Genomic DNA, 17,377 nt, shown 5'->3' on the forward strand with positions numbered 1-17,377 from the left:
GAAGAACAAGCAGACCACAGAACAATATGGCTCTACTGATGTGAAATGGGCATATCGCATATACGGGAAATCGCTAGAGTTAAAAACACAATTTTACGAGGCGTTAACAGTGTGATTTTTGATGCAGTGAAGGAACATTTGGATTTTTATTTCCTACTTGACAAAATAATATCATCTGAATGTTTCCACTATTAGGTGTAACATTCTGAATAATTTTTAAAATACATACATTTACACTGGGAAGGAAGGAAGACAGGTATGCAGGCATCCCTCCTTTCTAGGAACTACATTTATGGGTATGTATTTTCTGAGCAAGGAGCTTTGAGAGAGCTAAGTAAGACTTTGGAGGAGAAGTTTATATTGGATATTCTACATTGAAAAATCTAAGGACCTGATTGTAATATAAACATTTACTCTTTCAAAAACTTTATCGTATGTGTGAGGAAGGTGACATTAAATGAGAGAAAAAGGCATCATAGGGAATGGAGAGGAAACATTCCTTTTATGACCTTAAGATACATCATGTATGTATGAATGTAGTTTTAATTTAGGGGGTTCTTTTCCTCTCTAGACCTTTCCTGTTCCCTAAACATCCAGCAGGATTCTTTTTTTTTTTTTTTTTTTTGAGATGGAGTCTCGCTCTGTCACCCAGGCTGGAGTGCAGTGGTACGATCTCAGTTCACTGCAAGCTCTGCCTCCTGGGTTCACGCCATTCTCCTGCCTCAGCCTCCTGAGTAGCTGGGACTACAGGTGCCCGCCACCAGGCCCGGCTAATTTTATTTTTGTATTTTTAATAGAGACGGGGTTTCACCATGTTAGCCAGGGTGGTCTCGATCTCCTGACCTCGTGATTCGCCCGCCTCAGCCTCCTGAAGTGCTGGGATTACAGGCATGAGCCACCGCGCCCAGTCAACATCCAGCAGGATTCTTATGTGGCAGCGGAGAGACGAAAATGAAGGTGAAATAATCCATCGCACTAGGCCCATGGTTTTGGTTTTCTAAAGAACTTTTTAACAAGTTTTTAACAAAACAACAATAAAACAAAACAAAACAAAGAAACAAACAAAAAAACTTCCCCTATTCTGAACTGCAGGGAATCTCACGTCCTAACCAGAAGGAAATATTGCAGAAATACTCTTGGTCACTTAGGCTGTGACTGACCGACTGGACGTTCTTTGTAGGACGTTTGTTACTTTCCAGGCGCACAGAACTACAAGGCTTTAACTCTACCCAGAAAGTAGGCACAGCCAAAAACAGGGTAAAACTTGCCCACAGGGCTTGCCCGGTAGAAGCTGACTTCATATTAACATCTTTGTTCATCTCTACAGAGATTATCATCATGCGGTATGTATGATGCTTACTTATTTTGTCTACTTTTATAGCATGTGAGCTGCGTGAGTGCAGAGACTTCCGTCCATTTTGTTCACCAATGCCTTGGAGGACTGTCCAGATCACAGAGGTAATCTAATAAGTATTTGTTGAATGAATAAATTATGTAACGTTTCCTAGTAGGACAAATACGTAACACCCATCTTCAAGCATCAGGAGATAGGAAAAATAGTTCTGGCTGAATTTTTCCTGGTTACTGTCTTCATGGGAAATTTTTCTCAGTCCAGAAAAGGCAGGAAAGGAAGGACCCCATCACCTCTCAGGTCAGTGATCTCCTCCCCAAAAATATTCGCCACAGAGCACCCTGAACATCAGGGTTTCTGAGGCTGTAGATAAGAGGGTTCAGCATAGGGTTGATAACAGTGTTGAAAACTCCAACCCCTTTATCCTTGTCCGAAGCCTCCTCTGAACCCAGTCTCATGTAGCTGAAGATACCTGTTCCATAGAAAAGACAAACCACAGTGAGGTGGGCGCCACAGGTGGAGAAGGCCTTCTTCCGGCCCTCCACGGAACGGATTCGTAGAACTGCAGCTGCCACGTGGCTGTAGGAGGTGATGATGAGAACCAAAGGTGCACCTGCCATGATGAAACCCACAGCAAAGAGCAGCAGCTCATTGAATTGGGTGCTGGAGCAGGAGAGCCGGAAAAGCTGTGGGAGGTCACAGTAGAAGTGATTGACCTCGTTAGGGCCACAGAAGTTGAGTGTGGATATGGCCACAGTGTGGGTCAGTGCGTTGGTGAAAGCACAAGCCCAGGACGCAGCCACCAACATCCTCTGGACTGTCTGACTCATGCGGGTGCTGTAGGTGAGGGGCCGGCAGATGGCCAGGAATCGGTCATAGGCCATGGCGGTCAGCAGGAAGCAGTCCATCCCAGCCAGAAGGTGGAAGAAGAAGAGCTGGGAGAGGCAGGCATCATAGGAAATTGTGCACTTGTGGGACAAGAGACGACCCAACATTGCAGGCACAGTGACAGTGATACATCCGACATCCAACACTGATAGGTTCCCCAGGAAGAAGTACATGGGGGTGTGGAGTTTGGGCTCCACCAAGACAGCTGCCAGGATGCTGAGGTTGCCCCCAGCTGTGACCAGATAGGCAAAGAGGAAGAGCACAAAGACCACAGACTGCATCTCTTCTGTTTGCACCAGGCCCAGCAGAATGAACTCAGCAACAGCGGTCCTGTTGGTCCCAGCTTCTGGCTCCATGAGTTCCTATAAGGACGTGTCCCAGCAGGGGAGGTATCAGTTCACTCAGTTCACATTAACATTTTAAACCATTTATGTTCAAAGCCCCATGGCGAGTCCCCAGGCCATCCCTCACTCGTTGACCTCCTCCATCACCTCAATGCCTTCACTTTGCTCTTGGTTGAGATGCCCAGTGCCACCACCACCTTGTCCCTCTCATCCTCTGCTATCTGAAACACTCAGAATACTTGGAACAACATGAGAACTATAGTTAATAAAGTATATTGCATTCAGGATTGTTGCTGAGTAGATTACAGCTGTCCTCACCACAGGGGGGAAATGGGTAACTGTGAGATGATGAATATGTTAATTTGTTTCACTACAGTAACCATTCTCATAAGATCATGTTCTATACCTTAAATATAAACAAAAACTTTGTTTTAAAAAACACACAAGGCTTCCTCTATGAATACAGTTAGATTTAGATGAAATTTTCCTATTGCTCTCTGAGGGATTGTCCCAAACTAATAAGCAGGTTTCAAAATAGAAATCCAGAGAAACTAGAATGCATTTAAAACATAACCTAGGCTGGGGGCGGTGGCTCACGCCTGTAATCCCAGCAGTTTGGGAGGCCAAGGCGGGTGTATCATCTGAGATCAGGAGTTTGAGACCAGCCTGTCCAACATGGTGAAACCACGTCTCTACTTCAAAAATTAGCTGGGTGTGGTGGCGCGTGCCTGTAATTCCAGCTACTCAGGAGGCTGGGGCAGGAGAATAGCTTGAACTCGGGAGGTGGAGGCTGCAGTGAGCCGAGATTGCACCACTGGACTCCAGCCTGGGTGACAGAGCGAGGCTCCGTCTCAAAAAAACAAAACGAAACAGAAACACGTAGGTTTAAAGGCTTCTAGACATAATAAAGGCCAAGCAAAGCTGTGGCAAGAATCAGCGAGAAGGTATCCATGATTGTGGATGTCAGAAAGACCAGTTGAGTGCATTTCTCCAAGGTGAGGGACCACACTCTGAAGTATCAATTCAACATTCCTTGTTCAATACATTATTACACTTATTGTTACTTAAGCCCCTATACTGGACTTTGACTAAGGATGTACTGTGAAATAATGTTTTCTGTGTGTATCCTCTGCTGCTCCTCCCTAAAACCAAAGTTGTGATCACAGCCTGTGGGTTGGCTGCTGCCAGGCGCAATTAGATTCTGCATTGCACAGCCACTGTTCTTCCACTTGTCCTTGACTTATGCACGGTAGATTGACCAAGGGCTCTAATGCTATGTCCTGAAATAAGGAAGGCATGTACTTGGAAAACCAGGTTGAAGTCGTCTTTCAGATTTTATATCCAACTCCAGATCAAAAACATCTGTCTCTATTGCACATGGAATAAGCCAGGCCAGAGGTTCTTTAAAAGCAATGTTACTCCCTTGCATAGAATAGTCCGGAATCAGAGGACGGGAAGCAGCTGGAAGGGAACAGTGATGATTGCCTGAGCTGGGGCAGTGAATGATTAGGGAGGTTGCAGAAATCAAATACACTGTAGCAGCAGTATGACTGATATGACTGCCTGGGGATACGGTCACCAAAACGATTTTTAAATCCTTTGTTCATAAAAGTGGGAACTGAGTGCACGGGTTGGTGGCATGGTCTTAACTGGTCTCAACCAAGATCTGAAAAGCAGAGGAGGCAGGACTGCATGAGAAGCCATCCGGGCAGGCTGACTGTGCAGTGTTTAGGTGAGACTTTAAAAGCAAGAAGCCGGCATCATCAGCAGTTCCCCAGCCGCTGGTAAGCATTGACTACGGACGTCAAGGGAAAATGTACTCACAATCATGGAACAAGTGTCTCACAGCCAGTCTCAACCTTGGCTGCACATTAGATTTACGTGGGAGCTCTAAAAACTCCTGTTATCCAGAATTTACCCACAGGCCAGTTAAATCAGAATCTCAAGATAATACCCAGGCATCAGGAATTTTTTTTTTTTTTTTTTTTTTGAGATGGAGTCTCGCTCTGTCGCCAGGCTGGAGTGCAGTGGCACAATCTTGGCTCACTGCAACCTCTGCCTCCTGGGTTCAAGAGATTCTCCTGCCTCAGCCTCCTCAGTAGCTGGGACTATAGGCAAGCACCACCACGCCTAGCTAATTTTTTTGTATTTTTAGTAGAGACGGGGTTTCACCATGCTGGCCAGGATGGTCTCGATCTCTTGACCTTGTGATCCAGCCATCTCAGCCTCCCAAAGTGCTGGGATTACAGGCGTCAGCCACCGTGCCCAGCAGCATCAGGATTTTTTTAAGCACCCACCTGATCACTGCTGTCTTAGCATTTAACTGAGTGGATACTTCCAACGACTAGCTCTTTCTTGCCACTCCCTCAAATTAAGAGTTTTGTTTTGTTTTCTCTCATTTTACTTTTACTGATAACCCTGAAGGGAGAGGAGGAAATACTTTAAAAGATGACACACAGAAAAGTTACAAAAATGTAAGATATTTTGCAAAGGTTTGGTGGTATTTCCAGCCTTAATTCCTGACTCTGTTAAATTAGATACTCAGTCCCCATGCTTATTGGAATCACCTGGAATGCTTTAAGACTAACATAATGATGCTCAGGCCTTTCACCAATAATTTTGATTTAATTGGTTTAATTGGTGGTACCTGGGTATGGGTGGTCCTCAGCGCCTCCCAGGTGGTTCTAATTCCCAGCCAGGACAGAGAACTCTGCCAGATCTGCAGCCTGGGAGGCATGACGATGGCTTCCTGCTTCCCTCTTCATTGTTTTTCTCCTTACAGGACATGAAGGCCACCAGCCCTTTCAGGTCACACAGCCACTTCCACAAAGACTCCTCCACTTAGGCTTAGAGTCAAGGTAACCTCAGTCAGGCGCGGAGGCTCACGCCTGTAATCCCAGCACTTTGGGAGGCTGAGGTGGGTGGATCACGAGGTCAGGAGATTGAGACCATCCTGGCTAACACGGTGAAACCCCGTCTCTACTAAAAATACAAAAAATTAGCTGGGTGAGGTGGTGGGCACCTGTATTCCCAGCTACTTGAGAGGCTGAGGCAGGAGAATCACTTGAATCTGGGAGGCAGAGGTTGCAGTGAGCTGAGATTGTGCCACTGTACTCCAGCCTGGGCAACTCCATCTGAGACTCTGTCTCAAAAAAAAAAAAAAAAAAAAAAAAGTCAAGGTGGTCTCTAAAGACTGACCCGCAGTTTCATGTGGATAACATGCATCTCATTGGAGCCTCTACAGCAAGGGGATGTCTCCAATGTGAGGCTCTCTCAATGACCAACCTTCCAAATGAGGTCTCCACTGTGGGCGCTCAGGCCATGGGGAGGCTGCAGAGGGGATGCCACGTGGATGAGAACGTGGATGCGGTGATCTCCAAGAGGTCCTTAAAGTTCTAAGATCACATGACTCGGAGGAGGGCAGAAATCATCCTCTGGCCTGATTATCATTGACAGAGTTGGTAAATGATAATGCTTTGCAAATCAACGAATCAAAGGGTGATAGCTCTTCATATTATATTAAAGGATAGTTGACTACCTTCCTTTTTCCTGGCAGGTCCATTTTAACACAAGCACTGGATTGCAACCCTGTGGTTTTCCAGCTCCTTGCTCATGCTGTTTTCCCCACCTGCAGTGGTTTCCCTCCGACGGCACCTGCCCAGATATTTCACAACTTGACTCAAATGCTGACTGATGAATTAATTCTTCCTTGAAACTTCCCCATCTAAAAGGAATCTCTCAGCTGGACGCGGTGGCTCACGCCTGTAAATCCAGCACTTTAGGAGGCCGAGGTGGGCAGATCACGAGGTCAGGAGATCAAGACTATCCTGGCTAACACGGTGAAACCCCATCTCTACCAAAAAATAAAAAAAAATAAAAAAAATTAGCCCGGGGAGCTGGTGAGTGCCTGTAGTCCCAGCTACCGGGGAAGCTGAGGCAGGAGCATGGCGTGAACCCAGGAGGCGGAGCTTGCAGTGAGCAGAGATCACACCACTGCACCTCCAGCCTGGGTGGCAGAGCGAGACTCCGTCTCAAAAAACAAACTCTCCTCCCCTCCCCTCCCCTCTCCTCTCTCTCCTCACCCCCCAAACTGTCAATATACACCATTTCTTGGAATTTATGACTGTTTACATTTTAGGTGAGTCACTTCTTTATAGAGTCTGTCTCTATAAATGACTTAAGGACAGAATATATGTTTGATTCATTTTCAATAGCAATGATCATCATAACACTTTACACATAGTTATCCAATATTTCATATTTCTTTTTTTTGAGACAGAGTTTTCCTCTTTTTGCCCAGACTGGAGTGCAATGGTGTGACCTCGGCTCACTGCAACCTCTGCCTCCTAGGTTCAAGCGATTCTCCTACCCCAACCTCCTGAGTAGCTGGGATGACAGGCACGCACCACCACACACAGCTAATTTTGTATTTTTAGTAGAGACGGGGTTTCTCCATGATGGTCAGGCTGGTCTCGAACTCCTGACCTCAGGTGATCCGCCCGCCTCGGCCTCCCAAAGTGCTGGGATTACAGGCGTAAGTCACTGTGCCTGGCTGTTACCCAATATTTCATAAATAAATAAATGGATGGTTAAAATGTGTACGATTTCATCGGTATGAGGTAGAGTTGTCAAGGAAGACTTTCTGGACACACTGGAATTTGTCCTGGCCTAGTATGCTTTAGGGGAGGTACAGGTTAAGTGCAGGGTGCAAGGTTGTGGCAGGGACTCCTTTGTGTTAATGGGACAAGCAGGTCATGGACCAATCCACCTGCTTCTTTTTACTTAAACCTCCCAAAACAATACGGCCCTTAGGAGGGGCCACATCTTCCAGACCAGTCAGTCATGGTTGGGGTAGAAGAACCACTAAACAGCTGTTGCCAACCCTCAGACAGCTGCAGATGCAATTGCTTAAAACCGGGGGGATTCTGGGATGACCTCAGGTCACCGTGAGACACCCCGAGGGTCTGACAGGGTCCCCACGAGGCCCACTGGGGAGCCCTCCTGCACGACCACCCTCGAGGCTCCCTTACGAGCTGTGACAGCCCCTGCTCTGGAACTCCAGCCCATCCCTCATGCGCCCAACATGACAAGGCTCAAGGCCTTCGCTGGAGCGAGGGTTCCCGGCTGCCTGAAGCAGCGGGTGTGGGCAGTGAACTGGTCTGAGCATCTCCCCACACTCACGCTAACAGGCTCCATCTGAGAGAGGGAAAAAACCACAAAAGACCCCAGGACCTCCGGGCTATCGTCCCAGATCTCCCCGAAATGGCTTTCCCTTTCAGGGCACCCATCGCACCAGGTTTATGAAGCTGATGGCAACAGAAGCCCCTTCTCCATTCTGCAGGGGCAGAGGAAGGACTCGTGCGAATACTCACCCTGGAACGGGCACAGAAGCCACTGAGGTTCCCTCAGGAAAGAAGCGTTATCCTCCCGGAGAGCGCGTGAGGGGCTGTGTCTGAGAAATGAGAGGACTCGGGCTGCTGTGCTCTCTGTCCGGGGCTGTCTTCACCACAGCGCTGTCCTCCGGGGCGCTCAGAAGCGGGCCCTCCTAGGAGAGAGAAGGCTGGGGAGACCGACATGGAAAAGGAGACACCTCAGGCCCTTCATACTCATGGCGACGCCGCCTCACACCTTCTGGTGTTCAGACTCTCTCACAAGGAAGGCTTTGCCTCCAGCCCCGGCTCTGTGGGCAGGATGTTAGGGCGGATGATGTCCGCTCTGCCTAATGGTGGGTCACTGAGGCCTGCAGGACTTGTCCATGTCCTCAAAGTCCCCCAGGAAGGGAGAGGTGCAGCTGGGGCCTCTAGATGGGTTTTCTAAGGAGAAATTTTCTTTCCCAGATGTCAGCCAGGGCATGTGAGCTGTGACAAGCCCAAAGCAGGCCTCAGAAGGGAGGTAAGAGGGGAAAGCTTGCTTCAAAGCCGGTTTCCTGTTGAGCCCTCAGTCGTGTGGCGCTTTCTCTCTTGGGGCCTTGTTAGTGGGGCCACTGGGACTGTGTCTTGGGGATCCTATAATGATTCTGGAGGTGGTGGGAGACGAGCCCTAGGATGCTAGAAGGACCCCTGGGAGGCTGCCTACCAACGTGATTTTCTAAGCCAGCCCCTGAGTAAGTGACAGGCCTGGTGAAGGTCGCAGGTTAATGAACAGAGGCTGTGGGAAGGTGTAGGCGTGTGTTCCTCTGACTCCCCTTCCCACTAACACACGCTCAGCCAACATCCCCTCGCCTAAGAGACAGGGATCTTTCTTCCCCCACCAGGGAATGCTAGTGCAGTAGAAAAAGCAGAATAGACAAACCTGCTCTTCTGATTATTAGTGGTTTGACTTTGTACAAGCTGCGAAGTCAGTTTTGGGGCCTCGGTTTCCTCATCTGTAAAATGAGATATCCTTCCTCCAGAGCACTGCTGTGAATATCACAGAGGTTCAACAATTTATATACATATGAATTGATAACATGTATGAGTATCTGTGGCTGGGTGTGGTGACCCAAACTTGTAATCTTAGCACTGGGAGAGTGAGGCGGGGATCGCTTGAGCCCAGTTCAAAACCAGCCTGGGTAACATGGCAAAACCCCATCTCTACAAACAATACAAAAATCCGTCAGGCACATTGGTGCATGCCTGTTCTCTCAGCTACTCTGGAGGCTGAAATGAAAGGACCGCTTGAGCCCAGGAGGTGGAGGCTGCAGTGAGCTGTGATCGCACCACTGCACTGCAGCCTGGGCTATAGAGTGAGAATCCATCTCAAAAAAACAACAAAACAAAAACAGACAAACAGAAACCATTTATGAGTGTTTGTCATGTACATGGTAACGTTCTAAGAACTTAACAAGCCTGGAGTCTATCAGTCTTCACAATTCTACGAAGTAGATTTTTTTTTTTAATATACTTTAAATTCTGGGGTACATGTGCAGAACGTGCAGTTTGTTACATAGGTATACATGTGCCATGGTAGTTTGCTGCACCCATCAACCCATCATCTACATTAGGTATTTCTCTTGTTATCTCTCCCCCTCCCCTAGCCCCCCACCCCACAACAGGCCCTGGTGTGTGATCTTCCCCTCCTTGTGTCCATGTATTCTCATTGTTCAACTCCCACTTATGAGTGAGAACATGCAGTGTTTGGTTTTCTGTCCTTGTGTTAGTTGCTGAGAATGATGGTTTCTAGCTTCATCCATGTCCCTGCAAAGGAAAGGAACTCATCCTTTTTTATGGCTGCATAATATTCCATTGTGTATATGTGCCACATTTTCTTTATTCAGTCTATCACTGATGGGCATTTGGGTTGGCTCCAAGTCTTTGCTATTGTGAACAGTGCCACAAGAAACATACGTGTGCATGTGTCTTTATAGTAGAATGATTTATAATCCTTTGGGTATATACCTAGTAATGGGATTGCTGGGTCAAATGGTATTTCTAGTTCTAGATCCTTGAGGAATCACCACACTGTCTTCCACAATGGTTGAACTAATTTACACTCCCACGAACAGTGTAAAAGTGTTCCTGTTTCTCCACATTTTCTCCAGCATCTGTTGTTTCCTGGCTTTCTAATGATCACCATTCTAACTAGCAAGAGATGGTATCACCTTGTGGTTTTGATTTGCATTTCTCTAATGACCAGTGATGATGAGCTTTTTTTTTTTTTCGTATGTTTGTTGGCTGCATATATGTCTTCTTTTGAGAAGTGTCTGTTCATATCCTTTGCCCACTTTTTGATGGGGTTGGTTTTTTTCTTGTGAATTTGTTTATTTGTAGATTTTGGATATTAGCTCTTTGTCAGATGGTCAGATTGCAAAACTTTTCTCCCATTCTGTAGGTTGCCTCTTCACTCTGATGATAGTTTCTTTTGCTGTGCAGAAGCTCTTTAATTAGATCCCATTTGTCAATTTTGGCTTTTGTTGCCACTGCTTTTGGTGTTTTAGACATGAAGTCTTTGCCCAAGCCTATGTCCTGGATGGTATTGCCTAGGTTTTCTTCTAGGATTTTCATGGTTTTAGGTCTTACATTTAAGTCTTTAATCCATCTTGTGGTAGGCAGAAGAATGGGCCCCAAAGATATCCCGCCTAAACACTGGAATCTACTTTATATGGTAAAGGAGACTTTAAAGTTTGAGATCTTGGGATGGGGACATCACTCACATAATGTACATTGTACTCATTAAGTAATTTCTCATCATCCACCCCCCTCCCACCCCTCATCCCCCCACATTTCTGATACATGCCTAGAGTGCAGAGTGGTCAAGTCAGGGCGTTTAGGCTTCCCATTACTCAAATAATGCACACTGTACCCATTAAGTAATTTATTCTCATCATCCACCCCCTCCCATTTCTGATTTTCCATTGTCTATCCCTCCCCTCTGCATCCATGTGTACACAGTATTGTGTCTATTTCTCTGCTGAGATTTTCATTCCTTGAAACCATGTTTGTTTTAATTTTTTACCTAATTTGGGGTAATTATAACAGCCATTTAAAATTTCTGCCTGTGAGTGTCAACATCTAGTTCATTTCAGAGTTGGACTTGCTGGATTTTCTTTTCTCTGGAGAATGTGTTGCATTTTCTTGATTCTTCATATATTAATTCTGGACTGTATCCTGGATATTACGAATACTCTGTTCTGCTGGAGATTCTCGATTAGATTATTTACCATGTGTCATTTCCCATGTTTGATAGGTAATTCTCTTGGCGAGGCTTGAACTGCAAACTTGCTTCATGGGTGGCAGCATTTGTCTCAGTTAAAATATTTTTACTTTTGCTGAATTTATGTTTTTCTTTATATATATAATATCAATATACTGTATATGTAATTGAACTTATATTTTATTGTGCTGAGACAATTATCTACTAGGAAAAAATTAGACCATACACAATAATAAGCTCTAAATATATTAAATGTTTGACTTAAAAAGAAATGTAAAAATACTAGAAAAACATCAGACACATATTTATACAGCATTTAGATGAAAAAGTTCTCTTTCCTAAGCATGACATAAAACAAGATAAAGTTCATAAAATATAAAATTGATTTGGGCGGCAGTTACTCTAAATAAAGTTAAAGACAAATGGGAAATTAGGAAATATGTTAGCAACATATATGGCAAAGAATTACCGTTTTAAAACAGAAAGTGTTTCTACCAATCATTTACAAAAAGATAAACTATCACCAAAAGGGAAACACACACACACACACACACACACACACACACACACACACACACAAAAGAAAAAGAAGTTTGCAAAGAAGAAATACAAATAACAAATAAATACAGTTATGTGCAGTATAATGATGTTTTGGTCAATAAAGCCTGCATATATGGCAGTGGTCAGAGCAATAGGCTATTAACAGGCTATTTCATATAGCCCAGGTGTTTACTAGACCATACCGCCTAGGTTTGTGCAAGTACACTCTTACACAGGTGGAAGCGATGTTCCCACAACCCAATCACCTAACAATGCATTTCTCAGAATGTATCCCTGTCGTTAAGTGACACATGACTGTATGTAAAAATGTATTCAACCACACCCATAATCAAAGAAATTCAAATTAAAAATAATACAATATTTCATCTAATTTTCAAATATAAAGAGATATATATATATAAAAAACATCCAATGAGGTCGAAGATGTGAAGTGACAAGCATTCACATACACTGCCAATCTGGATGTAAAATGCTGTACATTTTTTGGCAAATACAAAGGCAGAATACTTATTAAACTTTAACTTTGCATTTCTATTTCCTATAGTGAACATGTTCTTATACACAAACACATAAACCATGTTCATGAACTTAGCCACTGGAAATAATTTCAGATATTCAGATAGATATATAAATATTAATCTCAGTATTATTGGCAGTTACAAAAACAGGAACTAAATTACATCAATAGGGGTGTGGTTAAATAGATTATAATTTTATATAAATGGAATATTATGCAGCCTTTAAAATGGGTAAGATAGATTTTTAGACTGACATGTAAGAATATACTATGTAACATAGACAGAGAAAAGTAAGATTACAACACAGTATGGTTTTGAATGTGTGTGTGTTTTTGTGTGTGTGTGTGTTCGTGTATGTTCATTTGTCTGGAAAGCTAAACATGAAACTATTAACAGTAGTTACTTTTAAAGATGAGATTAATGTGGGGATGGTGCAGAAGGCTGGTGATGTTCCGTACTGTTTGGACATTTACAACATGATGCATTACATGTATAATAGAATTTTTAAGTAGCAAGGAGATTTCCAGTTTGGAATATAAAAGGGGAGAAAAATTCCAAAAGAAATGGAATCTCCCAAATTGATAAAGAAGCTGTATGATCCTGGAGGGTGAACAGGGACCAGGGAATCATGTCCTTGGCCATTCTCCATGATGTTGGACCCAGTTGCTCCAGTCTACCCTAGTGACAAGGCCAAGACAGAAATCTTTCCTTGAGGCTGGAAGTAAATAGCCAGCTGGACGAAATGCCAGAGGCACCAGATCTTTGGAGATAAACAGCAGGCTCAGTTTTGCTGCAGGTGTTACGTGTAGCAAAAGAAGTGATGGTGGAAGGTGTGGTAGCTCTCTCAGGGTAAACAGATCCAGTCTTTCTATTCATTCAAACTAAGAGACTCAGAGAACATTCGCAGTGGAAGAACCTTAATATAACCTAGTGCTTTCGGTCAAGAACAGACCCAGAGGAACTAATCAACTTGTTCAAGGTCAAACGCATCGTGCATGAGAGAAGGGATGAGATGGGAACCATATCCCAGGTCTTCCCCAACAGTCTTCTTGACCCTTGAAGGAGACTCACTCTTTGTGTCCCTGCAGTTTGTCTGATGACACAGTAAGAATCAGAAAAAGACATCTTTTTCCTATGTTCACTGACACTGTCAGCCGGCATGACTCAAAAGGTAGGGAGTGTAAGTTGGGCAGTTTGTCACAAAGTTTGATGACATTTTAGATATGCAGCTGGAGAAAATACCCAGCACTCTTTTCTTCTCTGTTTTCTCATCTAGTAAACCTTCTTCCTGACATCCTAGGAGCACTTCTGTTTAGAGAAAGAGAAGACGAGTCCTTGTTGTACTTTTTTTGTACATTTAGCATAACTTAAAATATCAATCACTTCCTTCTTAGTAGAGAAGATGGACTACAACGATGGCATCAGGGCTACTGGAATTGGCTGTTGCTGGACAACACAGAATGGGAAGCCCACCTCTCCCATGTGTGACCCACTTATTTTATTTCCCCACTTTCTTCCTCTGATCTTTCAGCAGTCTCAAAGCATCTTACCCAATTCCTCCATTCTTTCACATTCCCCATTCTGTGAACCCCATCTGCTCCTCTCTAATATGGCCATGCTTCCCTTTCAACCCCTCCACTTGCAATTCTCTCCCATTCTCCCTACTCCTCATCTTTCCACTTCCTTTTCCCACCAACTCTCCTCCTCCAACCTTGTTTTGCTTCCCTCTTTTGTGTCTGTTCTGTTTCTCTCTATCTTACTGCGTCTGTTCAATCCCTTACCCCCATAAAATATTATGGAGAAGCCAAGTCACAGGTGCCAGTCAAAGGAAAGTTTTAGGGAGGGGCATTGGGAACCAGCAGTGGCACAGGAGAGTTGCCAGGGGTGGGCAATGAGCCCTAAATGCGAGGCTAGAAAGAAGATACAGCGAGATCACGGCTGGTTTAACATCCAGCACGTTGAGATAATGCTCTGGGTCAGAGGCACACTCCCCTACTGAGAAGGGACATTCAGGGCGACTCCTCACCATACGACTTGCATTTATAGTTATGGATTATCTCAGCAAGGAGGTTTGCAGACTAAGAGTAAGAGTTTTGGAGAAATTTTCATATTGAGGAGTCTTGGGTTTTTTGAGATACATAAATAATGCTTAGATTATAAATTCTTATCTTTTCTAGATTATAAATTATCTTCTCAAAAAATGTGAAACACATGGGGAAAAAAATGAGCAAAATTCATTTTTGTATCATAAGATATACAACACGTATTAATGGAGTTTTAGCGTTTAGAAACAAGTCTGCGAGATGCACACAGGCATCAGGTGCTCCAGAATTACTAGAGAATACGTAACCATACAGCTTCCCCTCTGTCCCCTGTCTATGCTATGGGGTCCTTGTTTAAAGGGAATAGAAAGAGCTACTTTTTTGTTTTTGTTTCTTTTTGTTTTATTTTTGCTTATAGAGTTCTGATGGGAGAAATCAAACAATCCTCATCTCTAGACCTATGTTTTATAAACAGACCAAGCATACCTGAACTTGAGGGAAAAATATGACTTCTCGGGGGGAGTTTTCTGGGGTACTTCTGGCAACTCGGGCTGTAACCAACCAAAGAGTCGTTCCCTCTGGGACATGAACCGCGAGCATTCACAGCTTCCTAGGTTTCACCTCTAGCCAGCAAGGAGAGAACACAGTGCCTGAAGTTGAATTTGTCTAAGGGGCTGGTTTGGCAGATCCTATACACTCATTGCCTATAACTGGACAGGGCTGCTTTAAGAAATGAAAACTATTATTCCCTACAAAAAGTCCTTCTTATGCCCATGGAAACAGAAACAAGTCTGAACCATTTTTTCCTTGTTTCTGGCTCTAGAAGATTTTTCCGTTAGTACAAAAGATGCAGGGAGAAAAGGTCAATTGAGACCTCCCCAAGCCAGTAACCGCCTCCCCATGAGCATCCTCCAGAGGGCGCTCTGCACATCAGGGTTTCTGAGGCTGTAGATGATGGGGTTCAGCATGGGATTGATGACAGTGTTGAAAATTCCAACAGCTTTATCCTTGTCTGAAAGCTTGGTTGAACCTAGTCGCATATAGTTAAAGATACCTGAACCATAGAATATGACCACCACAGTGAGGTGGGAGCCACACGTGGAGAAGGCTTTCTTCCTGCCCTCTGCAGAGCGAATTCGCAGGACTGCAGCAGCCACGTGGATATAGGAGATGACAATGAGAGCCATGGGGGTGCCTGCCATTATAAAACCCACAGCAAAAAGCAGCAGCTCATTAAGTTGGGTGCTGGAGCAGGAGAGTTGGAAGAGCTGTGGGAGGTCACAGTAGAAGTGATTGATCACACTGGGGCCACAGAAGTTGAGTGTGGACATGGCCACAGTGTGGGTCAGTGCATTGGTGAAGGCACAAGCCCAGGATGCAGCCACCAACATCCTCTGGACTGTCTGACTCATGCGGGTGCTGTAGGTGAGGGGCCGGCAGATGGCCAGGAATCGGTCATAGGCCATGGCGGTCAGCAGGAAGCAGTCCACTCCAACGAACAGATGGAAGAAGAAGAGTTGGGTAAGGCAGGCCCCATAGGGAACTGCATGCTTGTGGGACAGGAGACGACTCAATACTGAGGGAACAGTGACGCTGATGCACCCAACATCCAGCACTGATAGGTTCCCCAGGAAGAAGTACATGGGGGTGTGGAGTTTGGGCTCCACCAAGATGGCTGCCAGGATGCTGAGGTTGCCTCCGACCGTGACCAGGTAGGCAAAGAGGAAGAGCACAAAGACCACTGGCTGCAGCCCTGGCGCCTCCACCAGGCCCAGCAGGATGAACTCAGCAATGGCTGTTCCATTGGCCCCAGATTCTGGCTGCATGAGTTCCTGCAAAGAAACATCCAAGGAAGAAAATCATCACTCCTCCCAATAATTTATTTATTCAGAAAAAAGAAACAGACCTCCTTCGACTTGCCCAGCCCTCTGCCACATTCCCTCTTTACAAGTAAGGAATTTTGTGCTCCTCAGGCCACACTACACTTGTTTACTCTTTCACTACATTCACCTTTATTTGCAGGTGTAAGCACAGGTAACATTACCACTCTGGACCTCCCTCCTCCAACCCACCCCCCAGCTGCAAGAACCTATTTGTAAAGATTATGCAAGACAAACCCTTGGGAAAAATAAGCAAAAAGTGTACTTCTGGTTTGAACACGGCCGAGTAAATCCAAAACGTTCTCTTCTCAGAATTTCTCTCTTTCCAAAACAAGCAGAAAAAGAAACATACAGATTCTATCTTCAAAGAAACTAGTAAATGTCCACAACCCCAATCCATAAACTAGATTGGATGGATTCAAGAACAGTAAAGATCAAATAGGAGAGTGACAAGAAGCAGAGAGAGGAAATCCATGACTGTAGAAGAGTTAAACGAGTATAATTCTCTTTAAAAAAAAAAAAAAAAAAGTTGGGTGGAGGGAGGCAATCAATAAAAAACAAAATCAAAGCTCTTGTTTGCAATATTGGGTATACAGTGTAAAGTATGGCACCATAATCCTCTGTGATCCTGAACTGAACTCAAGAAGCAGAGAAAAGGCTAAATGAAGACTTAAGTACACAGGCTATAGACAAAGCATAAAACTGGAGGCAAAAGATAGAAAAAAATACATCAGTTCTCACAGTTGTAGTTACCTGTCTGTATTCATTACATACAAGTAAAAGCTAAAATAATTTACCCCCAATTCTGAATCACCAGGTAGGTTACTGCTAGTCTGAATCATGTCTTAGCCTTGCAAGATACAAGCATCTTGTGAATATATAGTTTGGCAAAAACTCATTTCATTTAAGGATTAAAACAAACTTGCATAGCATATAAACAAGGATTTTACCAGAAAAAAGAGGTAAAGGAACAAGAAAGACAAATGGATGATAAAATTCACTCCATCAAAGAATGTTGCCATTGAACATATGAAAATTGTTACCTACCAAAGACATGGAACCAACCCAAATGCCCATCAATGACAGACTGGATAAAGAAAATGTGGTACATGTACACCATGGAATACTATGCAACCATGAAAAAGAATGAGATCATGTCTTT

General features: G+C 44.4%; 2 protein-coding genes across 2 annotated transcripts; both read right to left on the reverse strand.

The window, feature by feature from the left end:
* Positions 1 to 276: 276 nt before the first annotated feature.
* Positions 277 to 2,604, reverse strand: LOC102132334 (olfactory receptor 3A2). The gene has a single exon (XM_005582497.4). It carries the CDS (start codon positions 2,593 to 2,595, stop codon positions 1,648 to 1,650), a length of 948 nt encoding a protein of 315 aa, XP_005582554.3. The 5' UTR covers positions 2,596 to 2,604; the 3' UTR covers positions 277 to 1,647.
* An 11,903-nt stretch (positions 2,605 to 14,507) lies between these two features.
* On the reverse strand, positions 14,508 to 16,737 carry LOC102133861 (olfactory receptor 3A1). Its single transcript, XM_045375631.3, has one exon. It carries the CDS (start codon positions 16,159 to 16,161, stop codon positions 15,199 to 15,201), a length of 963 nt encoding a protein of 320 aa, XP_045231566.1. The 5' UTR covers positions 16,162 to 16,737; the 3' UTR covers positions 14,508 to 15,198.
* Between the last annotated feature and the right edge of the window lie 640 nt (positions 16,738 to 17,377).

Source organism: Macaca fascicularis, chromosome 16, assembly GCF_037993035.2.
Source record: "Macaca fascicularis isolate 582-1 chromosome 16, T2T-MFA8v1.1".
NCBI classification, from domain to species: domain Eukaryota; kingdom Metazoa; phylum Chordata; class Mammalia; order Primates; family Cercopithecidae; genus Macaca; species Macaca fascicularis.